General features: G+C 40.6%; 1 protein-coding gene across 2 annotated transcripts in view; it reads left to right on the forward strand.

Annotated features, from left to right (window-relative positions):
- The window catches only part of ino80 (INO80 complex ATPase subunit), a 215,530-nt gene that overhangs the window by 97,859 nt on the left and 89,953 nt on the right, over positions 1–27,718 (forward strand). For both annotated transcript variants that reach the window (XM_043698306.2, XM_043698307.2), the window contains exons 16-25: positions 479–621; positions 1,293–1,377; positions 2,075–2,192; positions 3,752–3,837; positions 6,219–6,386; positions 16,423–16,556; positions 17,228–17,295; positions 17,378–17,471; positions 20,283–20,448; positions 22,227–22,367. In XM_043698306.2, coding sequence (XP_043554241.2) covers positions 479–621; positions 1,293–1,377; positions 2,075–2,192; positions 3,752–3,837; positions 6,219–6,386; positions 16,423–16,556; positions 17,228–17,295; positions 17,378–17,471; positions 20,283–20,448; positions 22,227–22,367 — 1,203 coding nt within the window. The remainder of the gene's footprint in view (positions 1–478; positions 622–1,292; positions 1,378–2,074; positions 2,193–3,751; positions 3,838–6,218; positions 6,387–16,422; positions 16,557–17,227; positions 17,296–17,377; positions 17,472–20,282; positions 20,449–22,226; positions 22,368–27,718) is intronic.

The raw sequence follows: 27,718 nt of genomic DNA on the forward strand, positions 1-27,718 counted from the left end.
CTTCACCATGTAGAGTTTCCTCAGTCTTGCTGATGTTGAATTGGACTCTAAGCAATTGAACAACTTGCTTGAGGAATCAAGGGATAGTCATGAGTTTGATCGGGCTAACCTTGGTATACATTGTATAAACCGAACTCTGGCCAAGGGCTATGGCAGTCAGGAGCGATGTGCTTGCTAAGGAAAAAATGGGTGGATGGTCTGTCTCAAGTTGCATGCAGTATTACTACACGGTACTCCCTGGTACAGTTAAAGCTAAATGTTCTTTTCTGTTAAGGCTGTGAATGAAATTGCTGCATGTTGTCAAACAGTCCTATCATCTATGGCAGCTGGGTGGTTTCCAAGTTCAATAATATGTGTTGCCATTGGGTGGCTTGGGGGCATTGTGAGGTGGTTCATTTTGTCTGCAGCCACATTGTAATTTTTTACTGACATTGACAATTAGTTTTCCATAACTTCTCTTGCCTCTTTTTGGTTTTAGAAAACATTGTACACCCAAAATGCACCATTCCATGTGGTGATAACCAGTTACCAGCTGGTAGTTCAGGATGTGAAATACTTTCAGCGGGTGAAATGGCAGTATATGGTGCTAGATGAGGCCCAGGCACTCAAAAGCAGCTCCAGGTAAACCACTAATTAAAATCCTTGTGTATTTATCAGGTTCTGACTTGCGGACTGGATGGCAGGTACACAACTCAGAGTGCACATATTGACACGTACTGGGGGAAGTGTACAGTTTTCATTTCTGCTTGTTGGTACAGAGCCTTGTGTCTCTGAAGTCAAGTTATTCCCACTTTGTCCAAGTAGATGAGGTTACTTGTGCAGAGCTTTTATCCAGCAAAGACGCTAAATTTTGCTATCCTTGAATGAATGGCTGAAATTGTATCCAGTCTATATAACTTTGAATATCCATTTGCATTTTGGTCTTATTGAAGGCCAAAACAGTCGTTGGAAGACCTGCTAAATCATAGCTGAAGAAAATATTTCCACATGTCTAGCTGATATTTCTACCCACTTCCTGTGGAGACTGATTCACTTCCTAACTGACAATTGATGTCTGTCTCGTTGCTTCATAAGGTTAACAGTACTAGATGCAATGTATTCTTACTTGAATCAATATTTTGCTTTTTTATTTTCATGTTCTCCTTGATTGGTTTTAGAATAGAGAGCAATCATTTTGATGAGTTCTTCCCAGGAACATGACTAACTGACTGCACTATGTGCAGAGGTTGTGAATGGTTTAGGTGTTTTGCACATGAATTTTTGTTTTCTCAGTTCTTCTCTGCTTTTCGCAGTGTTCGTTGGAAGATTTTGCTGCAGTTTCAGTGCCGGAACCGATTGCTGCTGACAGGGACTCCTATTCAGAACACTATGGCAGAGGTCAGTAAGGTCAAGGACCCCTACACATGATAGCTATGTTATCACAGGTGCTTACAGGCAACTGTATCTAGGATGCATGTTGGAAAAATCACATTTTAAGCCAAGAAATTTCTTTGGGACAACGAGCAACTTATGTTCTTTTTGTGATTTTTGATAGAAGTACTTTGAAATAACGGTACAGGGTAGACAGAAGTAGACTGTTTCCAATGGCTGCGGAGTCATGAATATAAAATTTGTAACTACTTTGATTCCCCTAGTGAGGCTGTGATCCGGATTGCATCTGTCTATCATCCTTGTCCTGTGGGATTGTAATGCTCTTCATGTAGGCCTGTCTGTCCTCCCTGGATTATATTGTTCTTCTTACCGTGTGGTCCTTACTTGTCCCAAACACACTCTGAGCTCCTCACAGAAGTATGAATCAGCCCAATTAGTTCACTTTTAACCAAGGTGGTTCATCTTGCTGCTGAGCTCCTCATTCTTTCTGGCTGTTGTGTTCTGCTGTTAGATGGTTGGGATATATATCGTGAAAAGTGGGTGTCAGAAAAATGCTGACGTTATGTCTATTGAAAGTGAATATCTTGTGTTAATACTGTTAGTACATGTCAACTGCGGTAGAGGAGTTTGTAATAAATGAGGAATTTATCACTACTATGAAAAGCTTTCATTTTTCTTTTTGCTTTATTGTTTCTTACTTCAGTTGTGGGCGCTGTTGCACTTTATCATGCCGACTCTCTTTGATTCCCATGATGAATTCAATGAGTGGTTTTCCAAAGATATTGAAAGCCATGCTGAGAACAAGTCTGCCATCGATGAGAGTAAGTGCTATTTTGCAATATTCATTGCTGTTTTATTGTGCACACTCCCTAAAACCACTGTTTCTTGGGCAATCCAGCAGAATCTGTTCATTCCTCTTGGAATGGGTAACACTGCATTTTTCTGCTGACCTATCTGGAATCAGTAGTGTATAGCTTTTGTGCCACCATGTTTTCAAGGACATCTGACATGTTTAGAATCTGTACCCTCTGTGGTATCAGCATGATGGTACTTTCTGGAGTTAGTATCCTCAGACTCTGTCTCCCTGAAATCTGTATTTTTGGTTTCTTTGGGGAGTAAATGTTGCTCGTTCTCCTGTTATCATTTTTACAAACTTTCTCCATGCATATCTAAAGAAAACCTTGAGAGGAAGCACACTAGTAAAATTTGAGAGCAATGCTGTACTGGAACTAGAGGGGTATCTGTCGTGGGAGCATTATTTATTTGAATCAAGAAAAAAAACAATTCCCCAACCCAGTTCTTTTTTTTTGATAGACTAAAATTACCAAGCTCCATTCTCGGTGTCTGTCTCGGTGTCTGTCTCGGTGTCTGTCTCGGTGTCTGTCTCGGTGTCTGTCTCGGTGTCTGTCTCGGTGTCTGTCTCGGTGTCTGTCTCGGTGTCTGTCTCGGTGTCTGTCTCGGTGTCTGTCTCGGTGTCTGTCTCGGTGTCTGTCTCGGTGTCTGTCTCGGTGTCTGTCTCGGTGTCTGTCTCATTTACTAATAATTTGCTTGTATGTTTACTTCAAGATACTTTCACAGTAACTTAATCAACAACTTTGTTCTCCTTTGGGTGAAAAATGTTTCCCATGACCTCTAGTTTGTTAAAATCCATAGAGACTACCTTCAAGCAGAAGCTGAACTAGACAAGCCATACAAAGTTTGTCCCATAGATGGGAATAACATCGCCTGCAAAGCTACGCACATCATGACTTGGAAGTAATCGCTATTCCTCTCTGTTGCTGTGTCAAAATCCTAGAATTGCCCAGGATTGGCTGTACCTCCACCACATGGACTGCAGCAGTTCAAGGTGGCTCACCACCATCATCTTGAGGGCAGTTTGGAATTTTCTGACCTAACCAGCAATGCGTATATCCATGAAAATATTTTTTTAAAGCCTGTTTTTACTTTGAACTGGTGCTGGTCAAACCCCCATCTCGGTATCCCAAATTGATTTATTTTCTTATTGAATAAGCAGTATCCGAATGCGCTGCAAACTCCCAAATTAGTGGGATTAATCTTGATAGTTTGTTCTTGACACAATAGGGTAAAGTTAGGGAGCTTTGCGATTGGTTCTGAGGTGGTCACTTCTATAGCTGAACTTTTTTCCGGTTCTCCTTTTATGGGGGTGTTAAATATTTTGGAGTTTTGGTTTGTTGTCTGTGCGATGAGCCCCATTTGGTTGCACACACCTTTGCAGATCAATTCTGTAGAGTCCGCAACCCAGTGTGAGCTGATCTGGGTTGTCGTCCATGGGAATATTTTCAAGTTGGCCACCTGATGATTGTATTGTTAAAGCAAAATGCAGCTAATGCAGTTGTTTCTTGCCTCCCTTAATTTGCAGACCAGCTGTCACGTCTGCACATGATTCTCAAACCTTTCATGCTGAGGAGGATCAAAAAGGATGTGGAGAATGAGCTCTCAGATAAGGTAAAGTTGAGTTGCTGTATTTTTTTTGCTCCAGTCACTCTGGCAACATATCTTCGATTAGCCACCTGTAGTTCAAACATTGATGACTCCTGAGTGCTAAGCTCCACAGGCAACTAATTCAGTTTGTTTGCCTATTGTTTCCTGCTGCTCAATTGGTACTGATTCACATTTGCTTCAAGTCTTCATTATTGTCCATTCTACCTATTGGCTGCAGTTTTTCATATGGAAGCTAAAATTAATTTATTAGCTATCTGACCAGGGATTGTGTTGCAGTTATGGTTTGTTTATTGTAACATCGAGAGGCAGGCACTTCGAGCAAAAATGTTGGATGATTTTTTGTCCCCCTTGTTGGTTGTTGAACACTGACACCAATTTATATTGACTGAGATTTTCACAGGCTAAGAATGAAGTCAAGTCTTGTACAGTCTAATACCAAAATGAAGCAGTGCTGTCAGGGGACAACAAGTATCTCCAGTTTTTTTTTGTTAGAGTTATAATTGCAGAATTGCTGCTAACTAATATTAGATCTTGGGTGAAATTGGAAAGAGTTCTGAAAACAGCAATGCAGCTGACTTGAGATTTTTGGCAAAGTTTTAGAACATAGAAGAATACAGCGCAGTACAGGCCCTTTGGCCCTCGATGTTGCGCCGATCCAAGCCCACCTAACCTATACTAACCCACTATCCTCCATATACCTATCCAATGCCCGCTTAAATGCCCATAAAGAGGGAGAGTCCACCACTGCTACTGGCAGGGCATTCCATGAACTTACGACTCGCTGAGTGAAGAACCTACCCCTAACTTCAGTCCTATATCTACCCCCCCTTAATTTAAAGCTATGCCCCCTTGTAATACCCGACTCCATACGCGGGAAAAGGTTCACACTGTCAACCCTATCTAACCCCCTAATCATCTTGTACACCTCAATCAAGTCACCCCTAAACCTTCTTTTCTCTAATGAAAACAGCCCCAAGTGTCTCAGTCTTTCCTCATATGATCTTCCTTCCATACCAGGCAACATCCTGGTAAACCTCCTCTGCACCCGTTCCAGTGCCTCCACATCTTTCCTATAGTATGGCGACCAAAACTGCACACAATATTCCAGATGCGGCCGCACCAGAGTCTTATACAACTGCATCATGACCTCAGGACTCCGGAACTCAATTCCTCTACCAATAAAAGCCAGTACGCCATATGCCTTCCTCACCGCACTATTTACCTGGGTGGCAACTTTCAGAGATCTGTGTACATGGACACCAAGATCCCTCTGCTCATCCACATTTTAAAGCTGTAATTTTTCTCACTCCTGGGGGAGACATCATTTGGGGGAAAAGAAATGGAAATTTTTGAGTATCATTTTGTTTTTATTTGCATTAACTTGATCACTTTGGTGTTAAACTATTGTTGTAGAAGGCTTTGGCACTGAGGAGTTTCGTATGTTAAATGTATTTATTAATGAAAAGTTTTAAAAATTTAAGTGGCCGTTTACTGCAGCAATGGCTCACTGTCCAGCTTGAGGGCGCCATGGGGTTTGATCACACTTCAGCAAATTGAGCACTAAATCTGAGCTGCGCTTCAGTCCAGTCCTGAAGCAAATTCTTCATTGCCAAAGGTGTCACACTTCAATTGATAAATTGTATTTGGCCCATCTTGCTCAGGGAGATGCAAAAGATTCCATTAAGTTTTTCAAAAAAAAAGAGAAAATTCTCCTAATATCAAGCCATCACCTCTCCCTTGAGCCAAAGTTGTTTTTTCTGCCCTTAATTCTGCCTTGTGGACTTGGTGTGCATTTGGGTATGGTAGTATGTTAGTCATGTTAGTTCACTGATGATTCAGATGCTTTTGAGAAACAAATTCAAATCCCACTGCAGCAACTGGGGTGGGTGGGAGGAGGGGAGGTGGGGGTTAAATTTAAGGTGAATTGTTTCAAAAATCTGGAGCAAAGTACCAGTCTCAAACTACTGTCAAATCCCGTCTTATTAACTCTTCTTTCGGGGAGAAAATCTCCCATCCCTAACTGTGTTGATGCCATACCCACAGTAATATTGTTGCCTGTCAAAGGCCTTCTGAAATGATTGAGCAAATTGAGCAATAAATGCTGCCTTTGCCAGTGATGTTCATATCCAAAGAACATTTTTTTTAGACATGGTTGTTGCATTTGCCTTCATAATATAAACTGTAAAGTTAATTTTTTTGATACAAGGGTGCTCTGGGTTCCTTGGAAAATTTACCATATAAATGTAAGGTTTTTTCTTTGAATGTTGTAATGGAATGGATCATCACTATTGCATTTCCTTGTATAGTGATACTTGACAGATGATACCCTTCTAGATCTCCCTGCTTGTCCTTTAAAACACTGGACTCTGTTGTTCCCTGTGCAGATTGAGATCTTAATGTACTGCCAACTGAAAAGTAGGCAGAAGATGCTGTACCAGGCTTTGAAGAATAAAATCTCCATCGAAGACCTGCTCCAATCGTCCATGGGAACCACACAGCAGGCCCAGAACACCACCAGCAGCCTCATGAATCTAGTCATGCAGTTTCGTAAGGTCAGTAACTTTTTCGGTTCGTAACTTACTGTTCTTAGCTTTGTGTAACCTTCTATGGACAGTATGGTGGCTGAGTGGTTAGCACTGCTGCCTAGCAGCACAGGGACCTGGGTTCATATCCATCCTCAAGTCACTGTGCAAATTCCACACACACACATTCTCCCCATGTCTAGTTAGGTGGATTGGCCATGCTAAATTGCTCATAGTGTCCAGGGATGTGCTAGCTAGGAGGATTAACCATGGGAAATGTAGGATGGATCAGGGTGTGTTGGCTCTTTTGAAGGTTGTGTGGACTCGATGGGCCAAATTGTCTGCTTCCACACTGTAGGGATTCTGTGATCTATGCCTGTTCCACTCTGCCAAACATTCTAATCTGTTAAAAGTCTAAGCTTTGTGCTGTTCCTGTCACATTTTTCCACTATAAATTCTAACCTCTATACAAAGAAAAGGAAATTGCCTTTGTGAACTGATGCAGAGTGGTGGTATTTGACAACTGTAAATATCAAATTTTACTGAAAATATGAAAGAGTCATGTATTGGATCAGAATGGGAATTAAATCATGCCTGTATATTCTGTTTTAATTAGTCACATCATCAAATCTTATTGCACCTTAAAAATCGTGCTTTGTTTTGGTTTGACAAGTGCATCAGTGAAAAAACAAACTGGTATTCTTTAAAAGCTGTTAAAAATTCTGCTTTGATGCCAGGTAACGGGAATATAAAGTAGTCAGGTCCCAGAGTGAAACTTAGCTTGACTAACGCGAGATTTTACTTTTGCAATCTATTCAATGTATTTTTAACCAAAAACATAATATTTCCTGCATCCATAGTCACAGGTGAGGTGCCAGAAGACTGGAGGTTGGCTAACATGGCACCATTATTTAAGAAAGGTGGCAAGGACAAGCCAGGGACTATAGACCAGTGAGCCTGACATCAGTGGTGAGAAAGTTGTCGGAGGGAATCCTGAGGGCCAGGATTTGCATGCCTTTGGAAAGGCATAGAATGATTAGGGATAGTCAACATGGCTTTATGCATGGGAATCATGTCTCAAACTTGAAGTTTTTTGAAAAAGTAACAGAGGATTGATGAGGGCAGAGTGGTTGACGTGATCTAATGGACTTCAGTGAGGCGTTCGACAAGGCTCTCCATGGGAGACTGGTTAGCAAGGTTGGATCTAATGGAATACAGGGAAAACTAGCCATTTGGATACAGAACTGGCTCAAAGGTAGAAGACAGAGGGTGGTGGTGGAGGGTTGTTTTTCAGACTGGAGGCCTGTGACCAGTGGAGTGGCACAAGGATCGGTGTTGGGTCCTCTACCTTTTGTCATTTACACAAATGATTTGGATGTGAGCATTAGAGGTATAGTTAGTAAGTTTGCAGATGACACCAAAATTGGAGGTGTTGTGGACAGCGAAGAGGGTTACCTCAGATTACAATGGGATCTGGATCAGATGGGCCAATGGGCTGAGAAGTGGCAGGTGGAGTTGAATTTAGACAAATGCGAGGTGCTGCATTTTGTGAAAGCAAATCTTAGCAGGACTTGTACACTTAATGGTAAGGTCCTAGGGAGTGTTGCTGAACAAAGAGACCTTGGAGTGCAGGTTCATAGCTCCTTGAAAGTGGAGTGGCAGGTAGATAGGATAGTGAAGAAGGCGTTTGGTATGCTTTCCTTTATTGGTCAGAGTATTGAGTATAGGAGTTGGGAGGTCATGTTGCAGTTGTACAGGACATTGGTTAGGCCACTTTTGGAATATTGCATGCAGTTCTGGTCTTCTTCCTATTGGAATTATATTGTGAAACTTGAAAGAGTTCAGAAAAGATTTACAAGGATGTTGCCAGGGTTGGAGGATTTGAGCAAAAGGGAGAGGCTAAAAAGGCTGTTTTCCCTGGAGTGTTTAAGGCTAAGGGCTGACCTTGTAGAGGTTTGTAAAGTCATTAGGGCCATGGATAGGATAAATAGACAGTCATTTCCCTGGGGTGGGGAGTCCAGAAATAGAGGGTACAGGTTTCGGGTGAGAGGGGAAAGATACAGAAGACACCTAAGGGGCAACGTTTTCACGCAGAGCATGGTGGGTGTATGGAACGGGCTGCCAGAGGAAGTGGTGAAGGGATCCAATTATATTATTTTAAAGACATCTGGATGGGTAGGGTTTGAGGAATATGGGCCAAGTGCTGGCACATGGGATTAGATTAGATAGGGATAGCTGGTCGGCATGGACGAATTGGACTGAATGGTCTGTTTCCCTGCTGTACGTCTGTATGACTATGACTATGACTCTGTAAGTAAAGAATATAGACGATGTCACTCTAAAAGAACAATTTGAAATGGTCTTATTAGAGATATCAGAAATAAGATTCAACCTTTGATAACAAACATGCAGATACTTAAACGTCAGTAATTAGTCACACTCTCCACTTCAGAGCTCTTATATACAGCTTGCATAACAATAGCCTGTTTCATTTTGACAGATTCTGCATTTACTTAATGCTATTTTGTTTAGTTAATAACTTACCCTGAAACTTTTAAATGAGTTGCTGCCTTAGCTCACTTATTATTTAACAGGTGTTTCATAAACTCATTTCTTCACTAGCCTTCTGTTCTTGGATCTGCTCTATTGAGCCACTTGGGACTACTTTTCCGAACAGTCTGCTGCAGAGAGTGCTGAACTTTGCTACTATAGGTCTGTTCAATCAGACTGAAAGCTGATTTCCTGGTATTTGTCTTTCAGTAGTACTGGACTCTTATGGCGTTCTTGCTTTTTTTTCTAAAGCATTGAACTATTCATCTTAAAGGATTAACGGTCAAATAAACATGCATTGAAGCAAACATATTTCCAGACATCCTGGTACACTCTCATTACTCAAAATTTAAAACTAAAACTCTCTTCGCAAGCAGTGCTGTAATTCAGAACAACTTTAATACTGTTGATCATCTCTCTGCTATATAACTTGAAGCTTTTAAGCAGTTATGCTGTATTAAGAATCATCACGATGCAGTCTCATTCTATGATATACACCATCTAAGACTGAACAAGCAAAGTTGCTAGGTTAAATCTTAGGTAATAATGTAGGTTAGCTCCATGAAAATGTCAAATTGTCCATCTGGTCAGGAAAAGTGTTAAGTTATCTGTTTCAGTAGCAAAATTAGAAAAGCAGCATTTTCTTTGAGTGATTAATCATTGTGGAGCTCAGGGATGCAGAAGGGTCAGGGTGGCCTAGTACATGAATGACAAAAGGTTACTATTCAAGTACAGGAAATAGGCGGGATCTTACAAGCTTGTTTATCCTGAGTGGAATTGAGTACAGAGATAGAAAGGTTATGTTTCAGTTTTACAGGGCACTTTTGAGAAACCATATCTGGAATTCTCTGTACAGTTCTGGTTACCATATTTAAGAGGGCTCATAATGCATTGGAAGCAGCTCAAAAGGTTTACTAGACTAATACCTGGAATGGTTGGATTGCTGTCTTACAAAGTGTTGAGCAGGCCAAACTTGTATCTCCTATAATTTAGCCAAGTAAGAAGTTACATCTTTGAAATACAAAGATAGTGATGCATCTTGACAAGTTTGATTTGGACAGCATGTTTTCTCTTGTGCGAGAATCTAGAATTAGGAGTTAGTGTTGCAAAATAAGAAGTCACCCACTGAAAACAGATAAGATGAAAGTCTTTGCTGTCCATGAGTTTGGGTCTTTGGACTTCTCTTCCTGAAAATGTGGTTGAATATTTTAAGGCAGAGGTGGATAGATCCTTGTGAAGCAAACGGGTGAAATGTTATCAGGGTTAGACAGGAATGTGGATTTGTGGTTGCAATCAAACCAGCATCTCATTGACCTGTCAGGTTCGAGGGCTTCTACTCATGCTGTATGTTTATCTGTTCCTATTACAGAATGTAAATGCTGGAGGAATTGTCTGTCCGTTTTAAAGGGCAAGTGATCAATCATAGCAGATCAAACAAATGATCTATGATTGATTTATGCATTTGTTCTTGAATTGCATAGAGGTTTCATTTGAGGATGAGGAATAAAGCAGTGCAAGTAAAAGGATTGATAAGGGCGAGTGATGCAAATGTCAGGATTGTAATACAGCACAGAGTAGCAATGTTGCCTCCTTAATCTACTGATGCTGCATATCACGTGTACTGTATTTCCTGGTAATCTTTATGGGGAATTATTCTAATTATTCCTACCAGCAAACTTTTTTGCACCCAAAACTGTTTGGTTTCAGGTTGGCCAATTGCAACAGCAAAGGAATTAGCTGGAAAGTAAAAGGCCAAAGCATGTACACTGTTGTTCTGAGACAAAAACAAAATGAGACTGCACGATTACTGAAGAGGGAATGCAACGTCAAATCTGTTGAGTTTAATCCAGAGTACTCCCAGCACCTTTAAGTGTCTTTTGCTGTAGCTTTTCAACAGATCTTCCAAACTTTCCTAATTAATGGCCTCAGAATAATGAAATACATTCTATGAAACCATGTCATAATTGTTCATTTCTCTCTTCTGTCTATTGGTTACATACATTGGGGTCTGGCAGCCCCACAGGTATCATATCCAATCAATAACTGTGCAACAATATGGGCAAACCTGAAGATTGAGAGAGAGGATGGGCAGAGAGTTGAGCAAAAGTTTTATGCTGGTAAAGCAAGGTTATCGCAGGGAATAGAAATTTAAAAATATTGTGGCATAATTAAGTGCGTGGATCTATTTGGCATGCAGGGATGAGTTTGGAAGTTGAACTTAATTAGAAAATAAGTAGTCCTATCGTCCTATGTGTACGCTATTTCTGAAAGACAGACAATAGCAAAGGAGGAGGGGTAGCCTCGAAGATGATGGATTGCGATGAGACAAAAACAAATTCAAATTTGGCAATCAGTTTACATTTTGCTCCAAGATACCAAACTCCAATCAAGTTTGAATTTAGAATTTTGACAATATTAAAACCAGTGAAACTATCCCATGTTTTGGGGTATAAGTATCAGACAGTTTGAACAGTTAGTCAGAGCGACAAAGAGAGAGAACTGCCCAAAGACCAACAGATGTAGGCTGCCAGGCAGAACTCTGAGAGGTAAGTGTCTGGAGAAGGTGTTTGCACAGAAAAATAACATCGACATCGGCCTGGAGAGCAAATCTACAGAGGAAGATACAAAGAGAAGATTTGACAGCTGGCTGGTTTTGAAATTGGAATTATTCAGTAAATCTTAATCAGGGGTTTTAACGGACTAGTATTGTAGAGGAGAAGTTAGAAGGTAGGTTTAGGTAAATGAGTTGTGAATAGTTGCTAGTTAATTCTTCTCTGTTAGATTTTATTTTTAAAAAGCTGTTAATTTTTACTTCAGTTTGCAGCACAGGGTAAATGTTTTGTGTTGCTGGTTTTGTGGGGGTGGGGGGGGGGTCACTGCTGTCTGAGTGAAGAAACTACCTCTGTCCTTAGCTTGAAACTGAAGGGTTAAAGCTATGTCCCCTCTTGCTATCCATCACTATCCGAGGAAAAAGGCCTCACTGTCCAGCCTATCTACTCCTCTGATCATCTTGTATGTCTCTGTTTAGTCACCTCTCAACCTTCTCTCTAATGAAAACAGCCTCAAATACCTCAGCCTTTCCTCCATAAGACCTTCCCTCCGTACAAGGCAACATCCTGCTAAGTCTCCTCTGCATCCTTTCCAATGCTTCCACATCCTTCCTATAATGCGGCGACCAGAACTGTATGCAATACTCCAAGTGCAGCCTCACCAGAGTTTTGTACAGCTGCAACATGGCTCTGAAACTCAAACCCTTTACTAATAAAAGTAAACACACCATATGCCACCTTAATGACCCTTTCAGGGATCTATGCACATGCAGATAGATCTCTGCTCATCCAAACTACCAAGAATCTTACCATTAGCCCAGTACTCCATATTCCTGTTGCTCAATGACCTCAAACATTTCTGCATTAAACTCCGTTTGCCACCCCTTAGCCCAACTCTGCAGCTTATCTATGTCCCTCTGTAACCTGCAACATTCTTTGGCACTGTCCACAACTCCTCCAACTTGTATCATCCATAAATTTACTAACCCATCCTTCTATGCCCTCATCCAGATCATTTATAAAAATGACAAACAGCAGTGGCCCCAAAACCGATCAATTGCAGAACGGCACTACTAACCGAACTCCAGGATGAACATTTCCCATCAATCACCACCTTCTGTTGTCTTTAGGTTAGCCACTTTCTGATCCAAACCGCCAAATCATCCTCCATCCCATGCCTCCATATTTACTGCACTAGCCTACCATGGGGAGCCTTATCAAATGTTTTACTGTAATCCATATGTCCCACATCAACCACTTTACCCTCATCCACCTGTTTTGTCACCTTCTCAAAGAACTCAACGTTTGTGAGGCATGACCTACCCTTCACAAAACAAGGTTGACTATCCCTAATCATATCATTCCTTATGATTGTAAATCCTATCTCTTAAAATCCTTTCGGACACTTTACCCACAAATGAAGTAAGGCTCACTGGCCTATAATTACCAGGGTTGTTTCTGCTCCCCTTCTTGAACAAAAGAACAACATTTGCTATCCTCCACTCTTCTGGCAGTATTCATGTAGACAAAGGTGACATAAAGATTCAAGCCAAAGGCTATGCAGTCTCCTCCCTAGCTTCCCAGAGAATCAGAGGATAAATTCCATCTGGCCCATGGGACTTAGCTATTTTCACAATTTCCAAAATTGCTAACACCACCTCCTTATGAACCTCAATCCTGTCTCGTCTGATGGCCTGTATTTCAGTATTCTCCTCAACAACATGGTCTTTTACCTGTGTAAATACTGATGAAAAATGTTCATTTAGCGCCTCTCCTATCTCTTCGGACTCTTTGCACAACTTCCCACTACTGTCCTTGACAGGTCCTAATCTTAATCTAGTCTTTTTTTTAATTCCTAGCTCCTCTTAGCTCGCTCTTTAGGTCCTTTCTCACTAACTTGTAACAGTCAAGCACAGTAACTGAGCCATTGTGCCTTATCTTTACATAAGTCACCTCCTTGCTCTTGGCGAGATTCAACTACTTTAGTAAACCACGTTACCCTTGTTCAGTCACTTCCTGCCTGTCTGACAGGTACGTACTTATCAAGGACACGTGGTAGCTGTTACTTGAACAAGCTTCTCATTTCAATTGTGCCCATCTCGTGCAGTTTCCTTCCCCATCCTAAGCATTCTAAATCTTGCCTAATTGCATCATAATTGCCTTTCCCCAGCTATAAGTCTTGCCCTGTGGTATATACCTAATCCCTTTCCATTGCTAAAGTAAACTTAACCAAATTATGGTCACTGTCACCAAAATGCTCACCTACCTCCAAATCTAACACCTGGCCAGGTTCATTACCCAGTGCCAAATCCAGTGTGGCCTCGTCTCTTGTTGGCCTATTTTCATACTATGTCAGGACATCCTCCTGCATACATTGGACAAAAACTGACCCATCTAAGGTACTCGAACTATAGTGTTTCCAGTCAATATTTGGAAACTTAAAGTCCCCCATAACAACTACCCTGTTACTTTCACTCCTATCCCGAATCATCTTTGCAATCCTGTCCTCTACATCTCTGGAACTTTTCGGAGGCCTGTGGAAAACTCTCAACAGGGTGACCTCTTCTTTCCTGTTTCTTACCTCAGCCATACTACCTCAGTAGATGAGTCTTCATCAAATGCCCTTTCTGCCACTGTAATACTGTCCTTGACTAACAATGCCACACCTCTCCCTCTTTTGCAACTTTCCCTTATCCTACTGTAACATCTAAACTGTGGAACTGCAATAGTCATTACTGTCCCTTCTCTATCCATGTCCGAAATGGTCACAACATGGAAGTCCCAGGTTTCAATCCATGCTGCAAGTTCACCCACCTTATTTGGGATGCTCCTGGTGTTGAAGTAGACACACTTCAAACCGCTTTCCTGCCTGCTGGTACAGTGCTGCAACCTTGAAACTTATTCATGACCTCACTTCTCTCAACCTCTTGTATACTGGAGCTACAGTTCAGGTTCCCATCCCCCTGCTTGAATTAGTTTTAGCCTGTTCCCTTTCATCCCCTGATTGCAACCCACCTACCCTCTTCCTGTACCTGAGGTGTGACTACCTCCCTGTAAGTCTCCTCAGTTACTGTGGTTCTGTTCGCCGTGCTGGGAATTTGTGTTGCAGATGTTTCATCCCCTGTCTAGGTGACATCCTCAGTGCTTGGGAGCCTCCTGTGAAGCGCTTCTGTGATCTTTCCTCCGGCATTTGTAGTAGTTTGAATCTGCTGCTTCTGGTTGTCAGTTCCAGCTGTCCGTTGCAGTGGCCGGTATATTGGGTCCAGGTCGATGTGCTTATTGATTTGAATCTGTGGATGAGTGCCATGCCTCGAGGAATTCCCTGGCTGTTCTCTGTTTGGCTTGTCCTATAATAGTAGTGTTGTCCCAGTCGAATTCATGTTGCTTGTCATCTGCATTTGTGTCTACTAAGGATAGCTGGTTGTCGTTTCGTGGCTAGCTGCCAGAGGAAGTGGTGGAAGCTGGTACAATTACAATGTTTTAAAAGCCATCTGTATGGGTATATGGATAGGAAGGACTTCGAGGGATATGAGCCAAGTGCTGGCAAATGGGACTAGATTAGTTTAGGATATCTGGCTTGTTTGGATGAGTTGGACCGAAAGGTCTGTTTTATGTGCTATCCGTCTTTGACTGTATGTATAGAAAAGTATGTTGGCCTTTATTACAATAGGATTGCTGTATTGGGAGAAAATGTCTTGCCATAATTTTAGAGCTTTATGGAGACCACAGCTGGAATGGTGTGCGCAATTTTGGTCTCTATTTAAGAAAATATACAACAACTATCCCAATCCCAGCCACTATTTAGTGAATCTTCATTGTACTTCCTCCAATGCAATTTGCATTGGAGGAAGTACAATGAAGGTTCACTAAATAGTGGCTGGGATTGGGATAGTTGTTGTATGATAGACTGAGTAAATTGGGTCTGCATACTTCCGAAGTTCAGAAGAATTAAGAACTGCTCTCGGTGTGACTATCAAGATTCTGATGGAGCTTGATAGGGTAGGAGAATCTAAACTGGGGCACAATCCCACGATAGGATGCTGATAATTCAGCACTGAGGTAAGGAAAAACTATATCACTCAAAGGTTTGAGAGTCTTTGGAATACGCTGCCTCAATGGGTTCCATCGTTGACTATGTTTAAGGCTGAGACAGACAGATCTGTGTTATTTCTAGTCACAAGATGAGGCAAGTGGGCAGGAAGTAGGTTGTACCCCAAACCCATTGTTACATCAGCTAGTGGAGCAGGTTCAATGGACAATATGGTCTACTCCTATTTCTTGCCGCCTTGGATAAGAGATGGACAGCATGGGTTTCCTCTGGGTGCTCCAGTTTCCTCCCACAGATTTGCAGATTAGTTGAATTGGACATGCTAAATTTTCCATAGTGTTCTGGGATGTGTTGGCTAGGTAAATTAGTCAGGGGAAATGGAGGGCAATGGGTCTGGGTGTGATATTCTTCAAAGGGTCGGTGTGTACCTGTTGGGCCTCATGGTCTGTTTCCACAGTATTGTGATTCTAACTATCATAGGCTTTAACTTGAGAGTCGTAGGGGGTTTGTCAAGGGCCCTTGCTATTTTAAGTTTTCCTCTCTATCTGAGTTGAGCTCAATCAGCACAGACCGGGAATTAGTGCCTTTATGTAGCAACTTATCTCCAGATTCTCTCAGAATATGGATTGAGACTTTTACTTTGTACCTAGTACTATTTGGGAATGAAAACCAACCAGGACTTGGGGTTTTTAACTTCATAAATCAACAGGGACTTGGTAAGTATGGTTTTCTCCTGTAAATGATTAAGAAAACAGGATAGATCAAGAGTCAGGATGTTTACGTATTTGTATCAGTGAAAGAATGGTTTATTTTTATGCACAGGTGAATGTGTAATTTCCTGAAGGAACAAATTGTCATAATTGCTAAGTATGTATTGGTTATATGTTATTTTCAGTTCCGGTTCTTTTGTCTTTTTCAGGTCTGTAACCATCCAGAACTGTTTGAACGCCAAGAAACTAAATCACCTTTTCATATGTCTCTGAAACCGTACAACATTCCCAAACTTATTTACAGAGATGGGCAGATCAATCATTTCAATCATTGTCGCAACAGGTCAGCAAGCATAAAATCCACAATTATCTCCTCTACTTTGCCCGCTAAAACACTACCATTAAAACCAATCCATGTTAAACTTTTTTTTGTGTGGGAAAGTTTGTTCTGTTCCTCTAGTGTGTTGGAGATGAGAATGGGATGTCAAATGGAAAGCTATCCATTCCCCTGCACAAACCTTTCAGGGTCCTTCTAACAGTGTTAGCAAGTCAAAGTCACTGCTGCCCTGCCAGCACTAGAAAAACATTATCAAATCTCCCACAGCAGCCATCCTATGCTGTTCCTTGGTGACGTTACTGGTCCTTTGAGCTTATGCTCAAAATCTATCTACTGGCACTTTAATTGAGTCTCTCCAAGACAAAGTGGTTGTAGTTAAAGGACATCTGTCTGGGCTTCATCCCAGCAATAGGAAGCCCACATGTCCTGTTGGGTTGACTTTCTGTTTATGGCTGTGGTTTGGCTACTACACATATGCAGAACTACCTGGGAAAGAGATTGACAGTTTACCTGTTTGTGGGGAATGCTGATGGGTTTGTGTATGTGAATGCTTGCATCTCTTGCAGAAGTGGATGGTGTTCCCTGGCTCTGTAGAGCTACCAGTTTTTTGAGGCTGCTGTTTGCACAAACTTACTTAGGTGACTAGTTCATTTCTCATTGATTTTTTTTTTATTTAGGTGGTTACGAGTCATTCTATCTCCATTCTCCCCAGCCTACATTCAGCAATCTCTTTTTCATAGAAAAGGTAAGAGTTCACTCGATGTCTTCAAAGACTTTATACACTTATTGGTCACCAGACTGCTCAAGGAATGTTTCTCTTGACTCAGGTAATGATGAAGGAAGCTGCTTTTCTTTTCTGAGATTCATAGATGTATCACCATCTGAAATGTCAAATATGATGCTTCAAGGGATGCTTGCAAGGTGAGTGCTGTTGCTTTATTCAGTTAGATTATGAATGAAATTCATTGAGCAAACCTGACCCTGTGTATCTGGGGTTACAAATTATGAAGACTAGGTCAATGATATCAAGTCATGAAAGGCGAAGAATGAGGGATCATAGCTGTAAGAATAACAGACAAATAGATGTGAGTAAATGTGATTAGAACTATCTAGTCTTGTGGAGGGTAAACCCACAAAAATAGACTGGGGGTGATACCTCCCAATTGAGGAAATTTACTTGAGATATTGTCCTTTGAAGAAGCACATGATTGTGAGTGAGCAAACAATAACAATAGATCAAAACACTATTTGATTAATCAAAATATGCTTCATAAGTCATAGTGAAAGTAGTTGAGGCACTGAATGTGACAAAAATCGATCGAAGAGGAAATATTAAAAGAACTGACTTTATCTAATGTTGAGAAGTCAACAAGAGTGGATGGGATGCATCTAAGGATACTAAGGGAAGTGAGGGTGAAGGTTGTGGAAGGTCCGGTTATAACTTCCCAAACCACCTCTGATATCTGGATGGTGTTAGATAATTCCAAATGTTTATTCAAAAAATGGTGTTCTGGATAAACCCAGTTAATACAGGCCAGTTAGTACACCCAGTTAATGTCATACAGTTCAATATCAGTGGTAGGAAAGCTTTTAGAAAAATTACATTGGGACAAAAATAACTCACTTGTATAAATGTGGATTCAGCACAGATTTGTAAAGGAAATTGTCATCAACTAACTTGAGATTTTTTTGTTGCGTCCTAGAGGGTTGATGAGTGTAATGAGGCTGATATGGTGCGTAAGAAGTTACAAAAGGCACAGAAACAGTCCCTTCGGTCCAACCAGTCTATGCTGAACATAATCACAAACTAAACTAGTCCCAACTGCCTGCTCCTGGCCAACATCCCTCAAACCTTGTATTTGTTGAATATGTTTTAAACTTTGTCTTTTTAACATTGTAAGTGTACCCGCATCCACCACTTCCTCAGGAAGTTCATTCCACTTGCGAACTTGCCTCTATATAAAAAATTTAGCCCTTTTGTCTTTTTGAAAATTGTCTCCTGAAACAAGTGCCTCTGAGTCATAAAATCCCCTATCTTAGGGAAATGGCAATTACCACTAACTCTATCTATACACCTCATTATTTTATAAATTTCTATAGGTGAGAACCTCTCAACCTCCTACTCTGCAGTCAAAAAATTCCCAGCCTTTGTTTCTAACTCTAATCTACCATACCTGGCAACATCCTGATAAATCTTTTGCAAATCCTCTCCAGCTTGATAATATCCTTTCTGTAACTGGGCAACCAGAACTGGACAGAGTATTCCAGAAGAGGCCTCACAAATGTCCTATACAACCTCAACATGACTTCCCGACTCATATACTCAAAGGACTGAGCAATGACGGCAAGTGTGATGCAGTGATATTAATCTTTCAGGCAAGCTGATGCCTGTGGAATAAATGAGACAGGGGATTATGGATATGAGCTGAAAATGTGTTGCTGGAAAAGCGCAGCAGGTCAGGCAGCATCCAGGGAACAGGAGAATCGACGTTTCGGGCATAAGCCCTTCTTCAGGAAGGGCTTATGCCCGAAACATCGATTCTCCTGTTCCCTGGATGCTGCCTGACCTGCTGCGCTTTTCCAGCAACACATTTTCAGCTCTGATCTCCAGCATCTGCAGACCTCTCTTTCTCCTCAAAGATTATGGATATGAAATTGGCTGAGTGATGGAAAACCGTAGGCTTTTTTGGGACTGGAGGAAGTGGAGTCCCATGGAGGTCACTGTTAGGATTTCTGCTTTTCCAATTATTAATAGTTTAGACTTGGGTGTATTAGGTACAATGTCATAATCTGTGGATGACACAAGACTTGGAAGTAATGTGTGCTCTGAGGAACTATGCTAATCTTCAAAAGAGCATAGATTAATCAGTCAGGTGATGCATGAAAATTAAAATAAGGGAATTATTTTGATAAGGTAGAGACAAGGTTTTTTTTTTAAAAAATGTACAATGCTTAAGGAGTTAGAGCAGGGGGATCGGGCAATATTTGTGCGTAAACCATTGAAGATGGCAGGGTAAGCTTGTAAAGTGATTAATTAAACTTATAAATAGCAAATTTACAAATGCAAGGAACTTGTGTTAAATCTGTGTTTCTTTGAAAGTTAGCTTGGCGTTATCTAGAGTATTACATCCGGTTCAGTGCACTCTATTTTTGGAAATACAAAAAGATTTAAAGTGCAGAAAAGATTCACCAGAATAGTTCCAGGGTTGGGGCAACATAGCTGATTAGAATGGATAGACTGTGGTGGTTCTTGTAGATGAGAGATTTGATAGATGTGTTTCAACTTGGTAAGATTCTGTGGAGTAGATAGGGGGAAAAGCTATTCTCGGTGGCAGAAGAATTGAGAGCCAGAGAGTACTGGTTTTAGTTTGGTAAAGGAAATAGTGACTTGGAAAGCCTGCAGGGCTAGAAACGATTGCTTAGTTTGTGTTATGTTAACTGAGCGGCTGAAAAGGTTTTCAAGATGGTTAGTCTTCTTACAATAAGCTGTTTCCTGGCTGTTTCCTCTGCCTTTTTCTGACCTGGTATTGCTTGCGAATATATTACTTTTTCTGTATTGTTGAGCTTGTTTCAGTTTAGAATCCTGCCCTATTATTGTTTTATTGTTGGGGGGCAGCGGGTGGTAACTGGGCTAATATGCTCTGGGATAATATAACAAAGTTTAATTGCAGAAACTGTGAAATTGGATGATGACTTTTAGTACATCTCAATGTTACCATTTCCTCTCTGCAGATGGTTAGCTCTTTTCTTATCACAGAAAGCTGCCTATAGGCTTCACCATGCACGCAGTTGGAGAGAGAGTGAGGTGAAGAGGCAACATCTGAGCAACACAGACCTGATCCTGTGGGTAGATTCCTGCACATCTTTCCCCAACATCCACAGCAGTAAAGGTTTCCAGGTGAGAGAGATCATATATGTAACAGAACACAAACAGTTATGTCCATGTCTTAAAACATCCACAAATGAGTCAGGAGCGTTGTGAGATGAGATTTATTGCTAGACTTCTAAAGGCCTGAACATAACTATTAGCCAAGAAAGGAGTCATAGTTATACAGCAACAAAGCAGACCCTTCAGTCCAAACCAGTCCATGCCGACTATAATCCCAAACTAAACTAGTCTCACCTGCCTGCGCTTGGCTCATATCCCTCCATTTTCTTGATGTATGTGCATCACCAAAGAGTTTGGCTCTTAAGGATTTCTTACCTTTTGAAGTTACCTCTGCTATTGGCTCTGTATTGTCAGCATGCATTCATGTTCATTTAGGGGTGAAAGTTGCTTGGGATGGTCCATGTAGTTCTGTGAAGGAGGATGATTCAGTGAATTTCAGGATTGTCATGGGGAATGAAACAGCTCAGTGGAATGTCAAACACCCAAACAAATTTAACCTGTGTTTTAAAAACAAAACTAATTGTCAGCTATTGTGAGCTCAGTGGTAAAAAGTGAACTTTGAATTAGAAAGCCTCTTGGAGCGTCTTCTGCCAATTGCTCATAACAAACCCAAACAAGCAGACAGAATGTAACCAAAAACTATAATCCACATTACCTTATATCAAAGACATATCAGAAATGACATCCAGACTACTCAGACCCCTTGGCGTCATAGTAGCCCACAAACCTACAAACACACTTTAAACAGCATCTAATGAACCTAAAGGATCCAATAGATGGTACCAGCAAAACTAATGTCATTTTCAAGATACCATGCTAGAGCTATTAAAACAAACTACATCAGACCAACTACCAGGAAACTTGCCACCAGGACATATGAATGCCAACTGGCCACCAAAAGATACGACCCACAATCACTAGTTTCTATACATACAGACAAAAAAGGACACCACTTAGACTGGGACACAACACACATCCTATGACAGGCGAAATAAACACGAGTGTGAGAATTCTTAGAGGCATGGCGTTCTAACCAGAACTCCATCAATAAACATATCAATTTAGACCCTATCTACCTTCCATTGGGGGAAAGAAAATGAACCAGAAATGACATCACCCACCTTAAGAAACCAAGACCTACACATGGAAAGGTGGGTCATACCACCAGCACTTCACCAGAGACTCTCATTGATTATGTTTCCTAGTATAGTGACTAAACATCTGAAAGCAAACCATCAAACTCAGCTTAGTGTCCTGCCTATTGCCAGCTGTATGTTCAAGTTTTAGTCCCTTTCATGCTCATGATGAAACAACTATGACAATCTTTACATCTGTGGACCATCATTGGAAGCATTAGCTGAAGCGCTTGAGACTAAGTTCCTTTTTAATGTTTACAGTTCATTTAGCCAATATTTATCAGTCTGGTACAGCAGTTAAAGGCCATTTGATTTTTTTTTTAATTCATGGATTCATTGTGTTATTTAATAATGCAGTGGAATCAGGGATGTTGTGAAGAGACATAACCTGCTTCAGCTGTGTAAAATTATTGAAATCTGAATCCTGAAGTATTCTGGCATCCCACATTGTTTATTAGAATTCTCATTCAAAGTATGTGCCTTTCTGTGCGTTACAGATGGGCGATCCACTGTTCTTTTCTGTTTGGATTAGCCATTTTGATAATATACAAACATGCTTTGCAATGGAACGCATTGCGTATTGCTCTTCTAATTACTATTGTTTTGGGATGTTGCTGCTATCATGTGTGAACAATCTGTTCTGGCTCACAGGATCTTTGTTTTACTGGCTATTGCAAAGCAGTAATAAGCCACACCCAGCACCTTATCCATCGACGAAAATTGGCTACCTCATCCATCCGCCACAGTCAGACCACAGAAATGCCAGCTTTTCTCTACAACAGCATACCCAAGGTGAGCATCCAATTTCATTCATTTTAGTTTTCACTATCACAGTGGGAGCATTGAAAGTTGTATTTTATGAATGAAGCCCTATCCCATCGAAAAGACATCTGGGTAAGTTGCACAAGACCAAAACTATGTACACCTTTAACAATGTAGGAAAATAGGTATGTGGGGGAGTCGAGGAAATGGAGAGGTATTTTATAAGTATGGAACTCTGCCTTTGATTCAGAGTATGTTTCAGACTCTACCAACTGTGCTCCCTTACCCACATTTTGCCCAGTTCCTCTCCTCGTTTCAGAGACCCACACTGTGTCTCAACCTCACCCACTGCCTGAAAGCAAAAGTGTTTCGACCCCCAATTAAGACCAGTTAGCATTATACTAATAAATCACCAGAAAGTATGTTGTACCTTCTGTCCAAATTGCTGCAATAAACAGTGCTATTTAGATATTTTCAAGTATTTAATTTATTGCATGACAAAGCATTCAATTTAACTGACATGATTGGATCAACAATGTAAGTACTTTATTGGAAGTGGCTGTGCTTTCAAAGCTCTAGGTCTATAAATAGACAGTATTGTTTGTTTTCTGGGATGCTGGAGAGAGTTAGATTGCTGAGGGATTTACTATACCTGTGTAAACAGCCAGCTGTCTCATTGCTGATAATGTCTATCTCTCAGCAACAAACCAGTAGAGCATAGTTTTTACATGAGTAGGATGATGAACATTCTTTCTATGCGTATTCTTTTCTATGCTTGTTCTGTCCTATTTGCCTTTATTGCAACATGAATTTGTTTATTCATTGTTGGGATAGGAGGATTGCTGGTAAGGACAGCATTTATTGCTGCTACTTAATTGCCTTTGAACAGGTGGTGAAGACTCGCTTACTTGAATCACTACAGTCCATGTGGTGTTGGTACACCTACACTCCTATTTGGAAGGGTGTTCCAGGATTTTGACTCAGGCATGGTGAAGGAACAACAACATAGTTCCAAGCCATGGTGAAGGAACAGCAATATAGTTCCAAGCCATGGAGGAATATCTACCGTTGATGGTAACTCCCCATACGTCTGTTCTTCTTGCTTTCCTTGGCAGTCTCAGTCGTGAGTTTGGAAGATTGTATTGAAGGAACTTCGGCAGTGTGCTGCGCTGCATTTGAAGATGTTACGCACATCAATGACTGTGCATAGGTGGTCAAGAGAATCCATATTCAGGTGGTGGATGCACTACCAGACAAGCGGACTGCTTTGTCTCGGATGCTATTGAGCTTAAATGATGATGGAGCTGCACTTCAGGCAAGCAGAGTATATTCATTTATACTCATGAGCCGTGTCTTGTAGATTGTGAACAGATTTTGGTGACTTCAATGTGTGGTACCTGCAGCAGAATTCCCCCCAACCTATTTTTATTGCCTAGATTTTTATTATTTTCATATTTATTTGGATGAGCCCATTCGGTTTCTGTTCACTTGTGGCCCTTCTCTCTCTTCCCCACCACCCCCCCCACACGACCAACACACATCAATGTTAGGTTTTTTTTATCCAAGTGTGATGCCATTCACAGTCAAGAGGTGGTGGTTAGGTTGTCTCCTGTTGGAGATAGTCATGATCAAGCCAAGCCTTGTTGATGTATCTTGGCGTTTTGGAGCTTTCTAATCCAGTTGCATGTATCTGCTGACTTGCATATCTTTTTTTCTTTTTTCTTTCTTTTTTGTACTTAATGAAGAGCATCATGTTCTAGATGTAGGAGCTTCATTCAGAAAGTACTCATGCTAAACATCTGTGTTGTTAAAAGCAAGGAACATTTTGTCCAAGGTTTTATCATGTGCTCAGCAGAATAATTCACAAGAATAGAATCAACTGTAAGGTTAGAGTACTTAACGGTTCGCAATTGGATTCTGGTAGAAGTCTTGCCATGGAGAATGCACAAATTAATGATGACTGACAGTTAACTGCCACACTATGTTTAAATTTTAAACTAGGTAAGTTGACTGGTGAGACGTTGTCCTGAGAAATGAGCTAGTGAATGACTATAACCTGTTTTGTTGGATTGAAACCATTGCAATGCATGCACATGTTGTTTCTGCCTGCAAAAAACAGACCCTGGTGTATTAATATGTAGCTTCCAGTACACACAATTGTGCCAAACTGGTAGCCTGAATGGCTATCTTAAATTGATTGCCAGTGTAATTCTTCACACATTGGGAATTATCCAGAAAATGTTCTTCATTGTGGAATCACATCTGAACTTGAATACTGTTGTGAGTTTCACAAGTGCAGGATAGTTGGATGTAGTTTGCTTGTTGCAAACAGCCACAGGGATATGCTATTTGATGTGATCTGCCAATCTTTGTGACCTATAGTCTACATACCTGACTTCATGCTATTGCTGAAATAAGTAGACCGTGTTACATATTTGTGTGATAGGCTGAACACCGTTTTGGCTAAATGACAATATCCTTTCATGCGTTATAAAGATTTTTCCTCTTCATTTGTTTTCTACTGAGTTGCCCTGATGAGTGCAAGATGAAAATCTTCAAAAAGAATTCAAGTAATACTGAAGTTCTGTACAACAAATTACTCTTCAATTTGGACAAAAATAATTTCAGTATTCCCATAAGTGATTAAACTTATTTCTGTCCTTCACATAGTGCTTTACACTTTTAAAATCTCCTTCGAGACTGATTATTTAATTTTGGTTTTCCCAGCAACTAATTAAAAGAATCATGTATCCAAGATCTTAGGTTTTTTTAAGACTTTCATAGAAACAAACACACGTCAGTAGAAACTAAGCACTCCTCGGCAGATAATATACCAAACTACAGCAACGGTACTTCTCGATTAACTAATTAAATCAACTGAATTTATTTTTCTGACCAGTTTGTGTTACACTATAGCCTCATACTTTAAGTCCCACACACTGACAGAACTTTTCGTAGACTGCCATCTCTGTACCGTGGCCCCGCGAGTCTTTCAGCATTCTTTGAACGTTTCTTTACTGAGTTTTATCCTCAAACCAGCTCCCAGCTGAGGGCTCACTCCACTGACCCATTATTTAACTCTATTGTCTTCCCGTATAGACAGCTAAATTTTATAATCATCCTGCTCTGAAAGTAGTCACTTCTCTGCTTCATCCATCAGCCTGAAAAGCTGCATTGAAAAAGACCAGCTTCACCTCTTCAGTGCAAAACTGTGAAGGCTGTGTCGCTGATTTTCTAAGGTTTCAACATCTTTCCCCACGGAAACCAATTCACAAGACCTATATCCAGGCCAAGTTCATTATGATTTCACCATTTTCCATTTCAGGACATAACCTTAAAGGACATCATTTAATATCTAATCATATTATAGAATCTCATACATAGCAGCAGCCCTCTAAAATGTGAAGAGAAATACCGCAGTATTGATATTTCTTTAACAGCATCAATGTTATTTTGTAACCATTTTGAAAACTACTCCATGAAGGTACAGCAAAAAAGAGGCACGAGTAAGTGTAGCATTTCGTTTTGCCGCCTCAGGGCAATGATTTCTACTACAAAAGAAAAGGGTGCTGATCATTGGATAAGGCATTCTTACGTGAAAGCAACAGAGAATGATAGGTTTCAGGATGATAATTCAAAACAGGTGCATCACAGGTTGAGTGCAGTCTGTACTGTGCTTACAGCAAGTACATAAAAACGATTGTTTACCTCAGCAACTGGCTGATCGAATCATATGTCCTACATATCGCACAATATGTGTGAACACAGAAATTCGTATACAATGTTCCTTATCTGTTTGATAAACAGATCCTCTGGACTAGTACAGAAGATCATTGATTGAGGTCTATCATTCAGATTCATATATAGACCAAAGGCTGCCATTTGGGGAACCTCGTGTACCTCAAATTACCCTAAAAGTAGAAGTGTCAAGTTCAAACAAGACAAGCAAGCCATTTTGTGCTACTGTGTAGTGTCTGCATGAGTGGTTACCATCCATCAGTGGGCTGTTGGTGTCAATCCAAAAAGATATTTTCCCACTGCACAATTGAGCAATGTCGTCTTTGAATTTCAGTGCCTCGATGATACAAAGTACTGTACATAGGATGTACATCTGAGTGTTTGATCAATCAATCAGCATGTTATTTTGGTTGTAATGGACATCATAGACAGAGCATGGTTTCAAATCAACCAGACTACACGTGTAAAGCACAAAACAATCTATTTGTAATGAGTCCACAGTTGTGAATATTTGCTCAATAATCCTGATTGTGATAATAGATAAAGTAACTAACTTAAGATGATTGCTCATAACATAATCATTTATGCTTGCTAGAAGGAGCATATGTTCTGCAAGCTAAATAAATATTTCAAGACTTGCATCTTCTTTAAATTATCCAAGAACTTTGGGTGTCTGTAGTTCCCTGTTACTTCCTTTGTGGCAACACATTGGCCAATTGCTTGACCTGCCCTTTTTCTCCTACAATATAAATTGTTGCAATTGTTTGAAATTTAGTTGTATGACCATAAAGCCATAAGAAATAAGAACCAGAGCAGACCATTCGGCCCTCAAGCTTGCACTGCCATTCAATAGTATCTTGGCATTCTTTATATTTACTTTTGTGCTTTCTCTGTAACTGTTGAATCCAGTATTGATTAAAAATCTATCCATCTCAGTCTTAAATGTACGCGTGGACTCTTCCCCCACAGCTCTGTGGAAAGGAGTTCCAAAGGCAATAAATCCTCTGAGAGAAGAAAATCTTCCTCATTTGAGTCTTACATTAAAGCACCTTTATTTTGAGACTATGCTGTCTGGTAGTAAACTCTCCCATGAGGGGAGACCTCTCGGCATTTACCCTGTCAAGCCCCATTAGAATCTTGTATATTTCGATGCAGTCATCTATCTATCTTCAAAATTCCAATGAGTGCAGGCCCAACCTGTTTAGCTTTTGCTCATAAGGCAATCCTTCCATACCTGGTGAACATTCTCAAGCTGCCCCCAATGAAGTGATATTGTCCCTTAGATAAGGGACCCAAAACTGCTCAGTCCTCCAGATGTGGTCTCACCAGCACCTTGTACAGTTGTAGTAGAACTTTCCTACTTGTGTATGCCAACCCAATTTTGTTCTCCCTTCCAAAATGAGCTAATTCACATTTTCCCACATTTTACTCCATTTGTCAATTTACTTAACCGATTAATATCTATCTGTAAGCTGTTTGTGTCCCTCTCGCAACTTGCCTTTCCATTTATTTTTGTTGTCTGCCAATGTGGCTATGATATATTTACTTCCTTCATCGAAGCCATCAATATATATTGTAAACAGCTGTGGTCCCAGCAACGTTGAGATGCCTTGTCAAACATGTTCTGCAAGTCCCAAATTCAA

The sequence above is a fragment of the Chiloscyllium plagiosum genome, unplaced genomic scaffold (assembly GCF_037043375.1).
Source record: "Chiloscyllium plagiosum isolate Xiang-an unplaced genomic scaffold, Cpla_swu_hap1 HiC_scaffold_8, whole genome shotgun sequence".
NCBI classification, from domain to species: domain Eukaryota; kingdom Metazoa; phylum Chordata; class Chondrichthyes; order Orectolobiformes; family Hemiscylliidae; genus Chiloscyllium; species Chiloscyllium plagiosum.